The sequence below is a fragment of the Pempheris klunzingeri genome, chromosome 13 (assembly GCF_042242105.1).
Source record: "Pempheris klunzingeri isolate RE-2024b chromosome 13, fPemKlu1.hap1, whole genome shotgun sequence".
In the NCBI taxonomy this organism is placed as follows: domain Eukaryota; kingdom Metazoa; phylum Chordata; class Actinopteri; order Acropomatiformes; family Pempheridae; genus Pempheris; species Pempheris klunzingeri.
In genome coordinates, this window is record NC_092024.1 from 12,004,756 (window position 1) to 12,017,124 (window position 12,369).

Genomic DNA, 12,369 nt, shown 5'->3' on the forward strand with positions numbered 1-12,369 from the left:
TTCCCCTTTACACCTGTGATTTTCTTGCTATGACAACTGCAAATGTAACTGTAAACCTCAGCCTCCTGCACACACCCTTCTGCTCATCTTCCATCATCACCTGTCAGCCTGTTCAGTCTGCCACTCACCTGTTACTCATCAGCTTGTTTCCCTCTGTATTTATATCAATCAGTTTGTCTAAGTTCTTTGCCACATTGTAGTTTGTGCTTTGCTTGCTTCCTAGTCTGCCTGTTTGTTTGAATGATCATCTGGATTTCTGACCTGTGCCCGCTCTCTGACTTGTCTCTCTCTCCAATGCCTTGTGCCTCTGCCTGGTTGCCTGGATTTAAGGAACGGGCTGTGCTATTCTCTGCCTTACCCTTCAGTAAAGTGACCATATCGTCCAACTACTGCCTTTGTTCAGTGAATCTGCGTTTGGGTCTTCTGAACAGTGACACCCAAAGCAATACCAAAAAATTTTACTATTATTTTACTGACAGATGCTGCTTTACCTAAAGAGCTTGTTAAGTCAGTGTCCTCGTGCTTGTGAACCAATGTGAATCCCTGATCGACTGTGCTGAAAGTGGGTAGAAAAGTAGCATACAAAATTGAAAATGTGGCCAGTCTGGTCCCATCAGTCCGGATTCATACTTTCCACACATTTCAGGGCAATCTGACCAGAAATCTCATAGTATTTACTCGGGAACGTTTCTTGGACAAACAGCACACACTTAATATGACTGTTGTCACTACACATCTGGTTCCTTTATTTGAAAGGTATAGTGTAATTTTTCTTGGCTAAATTACCATATAACTTTCATTGCATTTATAAAGAAGAATGATTTTTAAAACGGTTTTAATTTTAATTTAAGTTTGCAATACAATTAAAACAAGTACAAAAGAGTAAGAATTAAGCTCAAAGTAATACTTTTCATTTATTTTCCTTTCAAACATACAAATACAACCTTAAAAAATGGATGAAAAACATTAAGCAAAGGTTTCAATGAAACTACAGACCATAATCAAATGCATTAAAAAACACAAGGCACTAACCACAGTTTACACGTCTGTGTCACTGGGGAACTAAACGAGATAATGGAGGCACCCACAAGTCTACCAGCACGAGTGCAAAGTAAATCAATCACCTCTGTAAAAAAAGTGCTTTTCATAAGAGAGAGAGAGGTTCCAACCCAGTTGAGGCATGCATCTTGTTTTCTCCGTCCCAGCATTCCTCTCATAATCCAATAATGTAGTTTATTAGAGGAGCATGTTCATCTCTGAGTGGGACAGCTGTAACAGTGTCGAACTACAAGAATTCAGAGTTAGTTTCCGTTTCTCAATAATATATGCAACTGTACCACATAAAAAAGCTGGTGGATTGTCAAAGTACTCTGAAGGATCCAGTCCAGGATGACCATCAGTCTTTTTCTATCAGTTCTTTCTTCTTTAGTTGGGATCCATGTGGAGTTAAGACTTTGGTTTGTTTTGTCCTTCCAAGCTGAGCTTTGGTTCACCAGCCAGCATATACGGGTTCTGCATCACAGGGGATCCCATAGTATCGACCTTGAGGTCGCTCTTTGCGTAATAATGGAGCTCGGGCTACAGCCAGCTCTGCATCAGTGTCTCTCCGTCGACGAAGTATCATTAAAATGATGAAGAGTAGGGCCACTGACGGGTGAGAAGAAAAACACCAGACAATGTGACAAAGAATGACCGTCAGTAGGTCTTATTACAGCCACACACAGAGTGCATTGATATGTGATATTCTATTTTATTACGTCCTATTTGTGCCTGATGTCGTCTCAGTGGAAGGGGAAGAAAGCAAAAAATAAAATGTTACTGTTTCCATGAGGAAAACGGTCTCTCTGAAAATGTAAGTGTCCAATTAATGACACATTTCAACAATAAAATATTTCACCTGCTGTGGCTGACATTTAAATAAGCAAGGGTAATTTACATTTACATAGGTATACGAAAACAAAACGAGTACTCCTCTTCTAAAGCTCCACTGCATATTTAGTTTGTCACATCTTTGTTCATTACATTTTGTGAGCTCTGTCCCATTAAGCTACGGGAAATAGTCATGTCTAACATCATCCAAAGGGAGCTATGAACCATTACTATATCAATTACCAGTTAGTACTTACTTTAAAAGAAATATTTTGCGTGTAATCAGATCATGTAAATGTGGGATTTAGCAGCTTGAAAAGCATAACTGTATGTCCAGTTCCTTTGACATGGTATTAAATCGCATTAAAAAAGACTGGATGACTACCACAGTAAGTTAAAAGAATTATGAGTAAAAACAAGAATGTATTAGAATATTTCTTCATTAGAAATAAAATGGGAATAAAGGACTCTTTTATGTCTTCCAGTGTTGTTACTTACCCCCTCCTCCAATAACTAAAAGAGCAATGGTGACAGGAGCCAATTCACAAGTGTCCCCTGATTTGCGGAAGAAAGTCTCCATGCAGTAGCCTGGAGCCAAGCTGCCCTCAGGGCAGAAGGCATCGCCAGGACACTGAATGGGGCTCACGTCTGGACTCTGAGGAAACAACAATGCTCCGTCACCAGACACGCAGGCTGATTCTCTCCTGTTAGGCAGTGTGTGGAGGGTGCAGCACTCACAGGGCAGTAGTGATTCTCTGGGCAAACATCACAGCTCTCCTGGCCCCAGTGGATCTGGAAGAAGCCGCTGCCACAGATTTGACACATAGTCTGGTGGGGAGGCTTGTGCATCCCTGTTCGAAACCAGATATCATCTGAATGGGTAGTCACGCTTCCCCTATCCTATTATGAGCAGCAGTACTCAGAAATAGTACTTATTTGAGCCCTGCATGCTGTGAATTACCTGGTCGACATGGTGTGCAATCTTTAGCAGCGGTCTGTAGAGCTTCTTTTCCTCCAGGACACAGCTGGCACTGGGCACAACCAGAGGAGCTGGCAGAAAGAAAGACACTTGTTTGTGACTGTAAATGGACAAACTACGATGATTTTAATGCCTGCCAAAACTAATTTAGAGGCACTTTTGATGAAATGCCAAAGCTGGTTTGTTGCAGTTTGGTTTGACAGATGTCTCGCTATGGAGGAATTCTGGGTCAAGCCTGGAAATGCTCAAGAGAGGAGACCTTGCTGCCCTCAGCCTGTGACAAAACATCTAGGGGTTGATAATGGTCATCTTGCTCCAGAATTTACACACTATCTCATATTTCCAGGTCCAGTTCTATAAGCTCCATTCATATCCGCTGAGACCTCATCATACATGCCACTTACATTTTCATACCTTCTGCTGAAAGCACTGACTGTGTAACCGGCCTTGTGTGTGTGGGTGCATCTGTGCTGGCAAACAGAGCCATGGGATGAAAGCATGTGATGCTCGATCTGGTTGTTAGATACATGATTTTCCAAACACAGAGACAGTTATGAAAGTTCAACACTGATTCCTGGGCCCTAGTTACAAACAACAGACACAGACATAGAAACACAGACCAGGTGACATTGATGTTCAACTCACTTGCAGAAACTTCCCTGTGCACATGGTGAGCAAGAAGTGGAACTCTGCTGAGAAGAATAGAAGCCTAAAGAGCAGCAGAAAAGAAATAACTCAATACGTGATGATTTTATCTCAAGTTTTAGATTACATGAGATCATTGCATGTAAATTTTAACTGTACGTCTTTGTGTGAAGATAATTTATTCATCTGCAAGCTTAAATTCCTTAATAATAATGATCTGGTTAAGACATTTTAAATAAATATAAATCGAATTTCTGAAACAAGCATACTTCTATTTTTGTCTGGAAGCAAATCACTAGTTATTGATTTACAGCACAGTACAATGAGATAAATAAACACACCTGGTGAACAACTTGTGCAACTGTTCCCACCAGTGTTGTTGTTGAAGGATCCAGAAGGGCAGGGGCTACATAATGGACTTCCAGTGAAACTGCATAGTAGCATAAAATACACAAGAACTAGACGGTAGAGTAGCCAACACCATTAAAAGAAAAATTTGAATTTTTTTTGGCACAATCTGTGACTTTACTTTGTGTAGAAGCCGCGGTTGCAGGGCAGACACTGCTGCTGTCCAGCTAGTGGCTGATAGAAACCTCTATTGCATGGCAGGCAGGCTCCAGGAAATAGACACAGCCCGGGATCAGAACAGCAGGTGCACAGCAGGGTATCTAGAGAGGGACAGATAATAATTTCTTAACTTTAATTAACTTTATTGTCCATTCTTCCAGTTTTAATCACAGCAGTAACAAATCTCAGAGGTCGGGACCAGTATGGAATAAACAGGAACGTCTGTTCTGTGATTCACCACGACACAAAAGAGTAAATTAGTGGCTTCATGTCAGACAACGTGGTCCTTGACTCACTGTTGTCGTACTGCGATCCTGGTGCGCAGGGCTCACAAGTAGAAGTGTTGAATGCAAAGCAGCCCGGGGTCGTGCTGCTGAGGATCACGGGAGTCGGAGTCAGACTGGTCACATTCTCGATGAGAGTGGTGCTCATCACAGCAGGAGTGAGTGTGGTCTGGCTCACCACCATGCCTGGAAGGGCAGGACACTGGATGATTCAGATATGACCTCTGGCAGCAGACACAAGGCTGCAACACAAACTCAACAATTTCATTCATAATAACCCCTTTTACTTTACCATTTTACTACTGGCATGACCATAAGTTACAATGTCCCCCCGGTTTGAACCCAGCCACGGCCTCTGTTGTACGTTGTTCCCCATCTTTCTCCCTCTCCTCATTTTCTGTCATCTGTCTATGCCCCAAAACATACTTAGCTTATAAATAACAATAGGAGGAGATTATTAAAGACTGCATACTTTACCTGCTGCTGACCTGTTTTAAATCTCTCTGTGCATTTTGGAATACGTTGTTTAATCCTGAACAGTGGAAGCAAATACGAAATAGGATATGAAATAGGATTAACAGGGCTGGCCTGAGCCTTTTTAGGGGCCTGTTGTTTTTTTCTCCACTTTTACAAAACTCATTGGCATAACCACATATTAGTCCTCAATGGTTGTAGCTCAAAAACCCATGTCTTTTATTTATTCTAATGTACAAAGTAAATTAGAAACCATGTCATAAACAATGGCTGCTACCTCTCCACTCCGAGCTCTGACCCCTAAGTTTCACTGGTTCAATCTCCTGCTCTATTTGCCTTTTTGCTCATATTTTGAAGCACTAAACAAAAAAAGCAACAAATGTGTGAAAATACATATCACCAAAGTAGATCTTTGTTGTGATGTCAAGTAGAAATTGCATATATACCTATGTATACTTACAGGCATGAACAGTAGTGGTCTTAGTCTCAGATATGCATCTAATGTGGCTCCAACCAGAACACAGCCAACGTAAGAAAACCAAAACAATCAGCATTGCAGCTGGCTGGGGGCCATTTTGCTATGTCATACACTGCGTACGACCTTATAAAAAAATGAGTTAAAACACTCTTAATTCAACTGTGTGACTGTGATATTCACCATTCAGCATTAGCCAATGCTGAATAAGTGGGGGCAACAGGTAAAAGAACAAACAGAGCCCATATTGTGGTAGTAATCACATTAGCCATGTGCCTAAGTGCTTTCTTGACTAGGAGCCATCCTCCTGATGAAATGCAATTATTCAGAAAGGGGGTCATGTGATTTCCCAGGGTCAGTCTCCTCTGGGTTGGCAACATTTCTCTCTCAAACTTTTAGACACAAGCCTCTGTTAAAGCGGCAGAGAGAAAGGCTGTAATCCTGAAAGTGTGGAAGGATCAGATTCAGATGTCAGCAGAATTATAAGTCCCTATAGGCTGATACCACAGCAGGATAACATGATATAACGTCAGCATTAACTCCACTACAGAGTACCACAAAAACAGTAAGTCTGTACATTTGTTCTACAGTCATTTTTCATAAGGGGAAGTGTCATATGAAGTCTGGGTGCAAACAAAGTAAGATTTTAATGATGAAACTTTTTTTTTTTTTTTTTAAAAAAGCTTTTTTAATATCATCCAAATTGCAGGAAATGTCCTGCTTTAATACTTTTAAACAACTACAAGTACAGCAGCTCATTTGCCACACAGACGCCCAAATCTTGCCTCTGCATGCATTTTTATTCAGTTCCTACTGGTTTGGTGCTTTTATTTTCGTTTTTGTTTATTCCACAGCAACACTCTTAAATAATGAGCTCTACAAAGACTATTCCAGTTTTGGTGAGTTCACATTACATATGCAGTAACATAGTGCTACAGTATAGTATAACGCCACAGTGCCCTTGCTACTGTTTTGCAGCAGTTTTTTTCGTGAAAGCTATTAAGAGTCTAAACTTACCAATGAAAAAAGCGACGCATATCGCAGGCAGAACTCCCCGACAGTCCATCCTCCAGATATTAACGAGCACTACCCCGAGACAATGTCAGCCTACAGCATCTCATCCCTGACCACCGACCAACCTTTGTTTTTCACAGAGGACGTCAGGGACGCTCGTCCACAGTGGGATCAGTCCTCTCATCAGTGTCATATGACAAAATACAAATCATGTGATTTTGCTTTAGTAGGGAAAACCGAGAGAAGTGGGCTGGATTCAGACAGATCTGTTGTTGTTACACAGAGCAGCCAGCAGGGGCGCCACTGCCCTTTGTATGGTTCAAATCAGATAGATAGATAGATAGATAGATAGATAGATAGATAGATAGATAGATAGATAGATAGATAGATAGATAATTTATATGTATACATACATATACTTAAATGTAAATTATATTGCATTCTAAAAGGGGAAATTGACTCATGAGTCATAGGTTGAAGGTCCACTTCCCTTTCCATGTCACATAAAACAGGTGGGTGGAATTTAATTTGGGGAGACATTTTTGACATTTAGTGTGCATAACAAACATCTTGGCAACACTTGGCAAAAAATCCATTATAATGTCACTCATATGGAATCAAAAAGTAATGATAATCAACTTACTTGTGGAAAGAAATCATAGTGTCACACAAACATGTTTTACAGCAATTTTAAAGCAAAATACATCAAATTAAGGTGAAAATCTAATTATTCGAAACACTTCTGATCTTTCTGATCTAAAACGAAACATTTTATGCCTGTGAAGCCTGTTGCTCATACTTATATCTTGAGTGTTTCCAAGGGAGAAAGAGCGTCCTTCTGGAGATGACGCTCTAAGCTTAGCTCCAGTTCCTCCCAGCTTTTCCCCTTCAAACTTTTCTGTCAGAACAAGAAACAGAGGGCCGAGTGAGGAATATCATTCACAACTGCTAACATGACAAATCTCACCACCAGCAAACACAGACAGAGCTTACAGCACACTCACTGAGAGAAGTCAGTTTGTTTTGGATTTCATACTCACTCTGTTGTGTGGCTCTATGTTTCTGACAGAGTACGCTGCTGCCTCTTCAGAGGTTTTGGCCTTCTTGCTTTCATTTTGCCTCAGTCTTTGGCGCTCCTGTTGCTTCTCTTCAAGCTTCCTCTGCAGAGCCAGAACTGTCTCATCCCGAATCACCGGCTGCTGCAAACCCAGCTTGGCTTTCCTCTCCTCTTTCCTGCAACATGCCACAACTATCATGAATGTCTACGTGTATGTGTGTGTGCATGTCTTTCTATAATTATGAGGACAAATTTTGGTTTTAAACCATCGTTTTGAGGACATTCCTGCATTGCGATGACACCACTGTGTGGTTTGCACAATTTCAAAGGGCCATTTAAGGGTTAAGACTTGGTTTTAAGTTTAAGGGTAGAATTATTTTAAGAGTAAGGCATTTTGCAGTGATCGTTAAGATTAGGGTAAGGGGCTAGGGAATGCATCACGCCAATGAGTGTCCTGTTTGTTTGTTTGTTTGTTTTATTAGACATTTTCATTTAAAAGGAAAACACCAGTTCTGCCATGGAAATCACAGTAAAAGTCAGGATAACACAAAAAAGTGCGGAGGCTTATTTCCCCTGTGGTCCCTTTGGTTTCTCACAACTATGGAAAGACTACAGTGTGTGTGATATTTGTATCTGCTTCGGCCCACATTCTCCTACTGCCACAGTCAAGTCAGAGCCAAACATTTTCCTGACCTGATGGCGGCAGCCTGTGCCAGCACTCTCCTGTGGAGGTTGATGGTGTCCAGCTGCTCCAACAGCAGCTGCTTCTTGTTCTGCTTCTCCTCCAGGATGTGCTCCCGTTTTTCCTGCTGCTCTGCTTGCTGGGCCTCCTTCAGGAGGGCCAGCCGCTCCCTCAGCTCGGCCAGGGACATCTCCCCCAGCAGCTTGTGGCCCGCAGTCTGACAAAGGACAAGAGAGTAACAGTGAAGCATGTGAAAGTGTAACAAGTGTGCAATGGCGTTCGTGCTTTCTCTCACTCACCTCTGTGTCGTCAAATTCCCTGACACTAATGTGAGGAAGTGATTCAATGGCGCGGATTTCAACGATGAGTTCAAATTTCCTGCTGAGCTCTGCCTGTGCTTCTTCTAGCGCTTGACGAAGGAGCTCTCGACTTTGCTCCGAGACTTCTTTCACTGTGAAATTTGCATGAAATTGATGAGACTGAAAATCAAACCATGAAAAAGCCACGATCACTGTATCACACGAGATGTCCAGCAAAGAGGCATACCTATACTCTGCTTGAACTTCTGTAACTTCTCTTTAGCTGTCCTTGAGTTCTTGTGGCCTTCTGCTACTTGTTGCACCAAGTCTCTCATTTCTTTCTCCTCCTGCAACCTTTTCTCAGCATATCTCCGCATCAGCTGAGCCGTCTACAAGAAACAACAAGCCATAAAAAAAAACACATTTTTCATGCAAAATTGTAAATCCCTTCTTTAGAGGTTAAGTTTGTAGAGAACAGCCATGCTTTTGTCTAATTACCCTTCTCATTACACACTTAAAAGCGCCATGTAATCTTCTGTAAATGCCTTTGTTTATCACTTGTCAAGTGATCTTTATTCACCTCTTCTTTCTTCAGCTGAGCTGTCTTCTGGTTGCGCTCCATTATGCGTTTGCGGGCCATAGCTGCCTCCTCATAACTGATGCGTCCTTCCAGACGCCTGCGCTCAATCTTGGCCAGCTCCTCCTGAAGGTCCTTCTCACGCATCTCTTTCTGCCACTGCAGGAAGGACGAGGGCTCTCGTGACCCCTCTGCCAGACGCTCCATTCTGTGTCACAAACGCAAAGACTTGTTGAGTCTCGCTGAGCTTTATTTATGTACGTAGTCTTACTCAGATCAAGATCTTCTTTGCAGGAGAGACCTAAGTACACATTACATATGAATATTTAAAAATATCAGTAATTAGAATTATATTGCCACTCAGATTCAAATTTTGTTTATTCCAATGCTGTCTTGTGCAGGGTACTGATCATGCTGAACTGTACAACCCCCCTAAAATAGGTCAAGCAATGGTGGGTAAAGGTTGTGCTGAACCTTTGCAGCTCCTCCTCCACCTGACGTTCATATAGCGCCCCCTGCCTCAGGATGGCTGCACTGTTAAGCTTGATGGGCCAGCTGTTAGTCTTGACAGAGAAAAAAAACACAGACACACACACACCAGTCAATTTAATACCTACATTAGTCGATATTTATTGCTTGTGATTCGCTGAAGGAGCTGAGATTATCAGATCTCACCTTACTACTGGGAGGAAGTCCAGAGGAGTGAACTGAATTGAACTTGAGTTCTGAGTCCAGTTCTTCTTTAATGTGAGACATCACTCTCTGCAATGCAAATGATGCTGTATCAAACATGTGAACTGACAAGTACTGTCCAAGTGAACGCTTCTTATCTAAAAAAGATATGAATATTGAAGCAGTTAAGTCGAATTTATACATATAGACCAAATTACAAATCAGAAAAACAGGAGGAAGCCTCAAGAAGAGAAACAGAGAGGGGGGAGGGATCCCTCTTCAATCTGATTTTTATCTGTATGAGAAAGCTTGGACATGACTCAATAACATACTTTGGAAATCCAGGCAAAGCACAGAAAATAGCTCCTACCTTGGTATGCTGAGACTTCTGTGTATTTACACATTTGAACTGTTTCATATTTGCCTCATAGAGCAGTTCCTTTGGAGAAAAACAGAAAAAAAATACCATTAAAGAGGCTTGATATTGCATGTTTTTAATGTCTAATGTTCGTTGATGTTATTTATTCTAACAGATCATTTTTGGTCTTCTGGATACCATAACCTTTGTACTGTTGATAAGGTAAAAGCATACACTGTACCTCAGTCTTTTGATGGTTCTTTTGTTTGACCTCCTCTATCATCTGCATCTCTTTTGGAGCCCTGTATGTACTAATTGGTACCTATGAAACAAATGCCTTTTGAGTGGTGCGTCCATCACAGCATAAACACACACAGAAACTAACATTGTGGGAATGATTGATGGAAATATTGTATGTAACTGTGAATGGCTGACAGTTTTGCATTTTTCCTGCTGTGGGATGAGCTCGGGCATGGGCAGACGTGGAGGTTTAGGTTTGGTGAGTGAGAACTCCTCCGGCTCTGTGGTTTTGATTGGAGCTTTCTTGACCTGACTCCCACGAGATATTTTAACAGCAAGCTGCTCCATGAGAATATCGATATCAGGGCGCCATCTAAAAGACAAACAGGCATATACTTTCGCTCCTTGCCTTTTGAAATGTAATCATTTGCCTTTTGCTATATTTTCCTGTGCTTTTCTCACCTGAGCAGAGGGTCAACCCACTGCTTCTCCACGTGGGCAGAGTCATAGATCTTATTCCACTCCTCTTGTATCCACGTGGTGAGGTTTGTGAAGAAGAAAGTCAGGAACTACAAACAAACACAGAGGGCACACCAATACAGCCATTCATTGTTGGTTATTTCCAATAAAACAATACCACTGTGATCGGAAATGGAGTTTCTTACTGTGTGGACTTTCTTGATGTCCAGAGATTTGACAATGCTGCCAAAACGCTGAAGTCCAAGGTCATCAAGAGCAAATGTGACGAGGTAACAAACAACTAAAGAATGACATATTATTATAAACATGTCAATGTAGTTTCATTTAGTAAGAGCACAAGATTGTTTAGTTCATTAACTCACTGATAAACAGGCTGCGATCCTCTCTGGATAATCTTCTCCCATTCTGGCCATAGAAAACACTGATAACTACGTCCAGTAATTTTTTGTGCTCAACACATCCAGACACTACATCAAGTATGAACATCTTGTGCAGAGAATCCATGTTCTGCAACAAATATTAAATGTGATATTCAGGTTTTAGCATGAGCAGCATCAGGACACACAGTGGTAACATAAGTCTACATACCTGCAGATCTTTTGAAGCATTTTCTATGAAGTCATCCAAACACTGTCTGCCAGCGTTGAACTTATTGAGCAGCACGATGGCCTCCTTGACAAGTGATCCATAGCTTGATGCCATTTTATATCGACCTGCAGAAAGCTGGTGGGGATTGATAGTTAGCTGTGGTGAAAAAAAGGATCTTTGCTGGCAGCAAAGCCCGCAGAGACACAGTTTATATTATCAGTACTCACTGTGCAAAAAATAAAATGTGGCTTCTACCTGAGAGAGACCAAAGTGGTTGGTATTAATAGACACATATATTCACAGGAAGCACATTTTATCAAGAAAATTCACGGAGCGACTTGTTTTCAGCGCCAACCGTTGCTGTGTTCAGTCGTTGCTAAGCAACACACTAACGTAAACAGAGATGTCTCCCACCTAACACCAAATGTTAAATGAGAAGTACCTCACAAAAATAGGACATGGCAACATACATTTGAATCAATAAGAGGTGTTTTTTTTACTATTGGGTTGTTTTGTTCAACATGTAAAAAACATTCATGGTTTTTAATCCGTCGGATGCAGATTAACAGTGTGACATCCTGATCCTTTGTTGGCTGCCATAACAATAATTATGACGTAGCACCTTGTGACGTGTGTGCGAACCGTGCGCTGCCTTCACGTGCTGTTGGAAATGTTTCAAAAAGCATGTAAAGGCGATAAATACAACAAGGAGAAGGAGGGGATACGTGCGAATGATTACAGCCAGATTACGGCAGCTGCCTCGCCGTATGTGTGAGTGTGACAAGTAATTGTTAAAGAGAAAAGTGAGTAACTTCACATCAGTGTTTTGAGGGGTTTGCGGGGAAAAGCTGATTACGGAGCAAATCACATGCAAACAGGGGTTTTACAGTAGTCTCAGAATGCATCATCTGATTTTCTGCCATGATCTCATTAACATAAGCAGATTTTTCTCTGCTTGTAAACAATGTTATTGGGTCATCACACCATGGGCAGTCAAAGAATGAGATGTAAAAGTGAACCATCAAACTTTTTTAATGAGGCTGCATTGATGCATTGATAACTAATGACAAAATTGTATAATATCTCATTAATTGACATAACAAGTACTA

The 12,369-nt window shown here is 41.3% G+C and overlaps 2 protein-coding genes across 2 annotated transcripts; both read right to left on the reverse strand.

Annotated features, from left to right (window-relative positions):
- Positions 1–469: 469 nt before the first annotated feature.
- Positions 470–6,478, reverse strand: LOC139212199 (tumor necrosis factor receptor superfamily member 9). The gene is made up of 10 exons (XM_070842682.1): positions 6,311–6,478; positions 4,357–4,530; positions 4,023–4,161; positions 3,835–3,923; positions 3,494–3,557; positions 2,831–2,919; positions 2,608–2,720; positions 2,368–2,524; positions 832–1,647; positions 470–743 (listed from the first exon to the last, which is right to left on the reverse strand). Exons 1-9 carry the CDS (start codon positions 6,357–6,359, stop codon positions 1,490–1,492), a joined length of 1,032 nt encoding a protein of 343 aa, XP_070698783.1. The 5' UTR covers positions 6,360–6,478; the 3' UTR covers positions 470–743; positions 832–1,489.
- A 498-nt stretch (positions 6,479–6,976) lies between these two features.
- On the reverse strand, positions 6,977–11,374 carry cfap99 (cilia and flagella associated protein 99). Its single transcript, XM_070842955.1, has 15 exons — positions 11,261–11,374; positions 11,035–11,179; positions 10,858–10,952; positions 10,655–10,761; positions 10,388–10,565; positions 10,194–10,274; positions 9,965–10,033; positions 9,598–9,684; positions 9,397–9,485; positions 8,926–9,130; positions 8,593–8,734; positions 8,346–8,497; positions 8,058–8,263; positions 7,348–7,540; positions 6,977–7,205 (listed from the first exon to the last, which is right to left on the reverse strand). Exons 1-15 carry the CDS (start codon positions 11,372–11,374, stop codon positions 7,107–7,109), a joined length of 1,962 nt encoding a protein of 653 aa, XP_070699056.1. The 3' UTR covers positions 6,977–7,106.
- Positions 11,375–12,369: the final 995 nt, after the last annotated feature.

Excerpts from the sequence above, each read along its gene's own strand:
- cfap99 (XM_070842955.1), bottom strand. The coding sequence starts at position 11,374 with ATGGCATCAAGCTATGGATCACTTGTCAAGGAGGCCATCGTGCTGCTC. Across the intron at positions 8,735-8,925 it reads CTCAGCTGAAGAAAGAAGAG|ACGGCTCAGCTGATGCGGAG; the intron begins GTGAATAAAGAT and ends TGTTTCTTGTAG. Across the intron at positions 7,206-7,347 it reads ACATAGAGCCACACAACAGA|AAAAGTTTGAAGGGGAAAAG; the intron begins GTGAGTATGAAA and ends TTGTTCTGACAG.
- LOC139212199 (XM_070842682.1), bottom strand. The coding sequence starts at position 6,359 with ATGGACTGTCGGGGAGTTCTGCCTGCGATATGCGTCGCTTTTTTCATT. Across the intron at positions 3,924-4,022 it reads AACCGCGGCTTCTACACAAA|TTTCACTGGAAGTCCATTAT; the intron begins GTAAAGTCACAG and ends GCTACTATGCAG. Across the intron at positions 2,721-2,830 it reads TTGCACACCATGTCGACCAG|GGATGCACAAGCCTCCCCAC; the intron begins GTAATTCACAGC and ends GGTTTCGAACAG.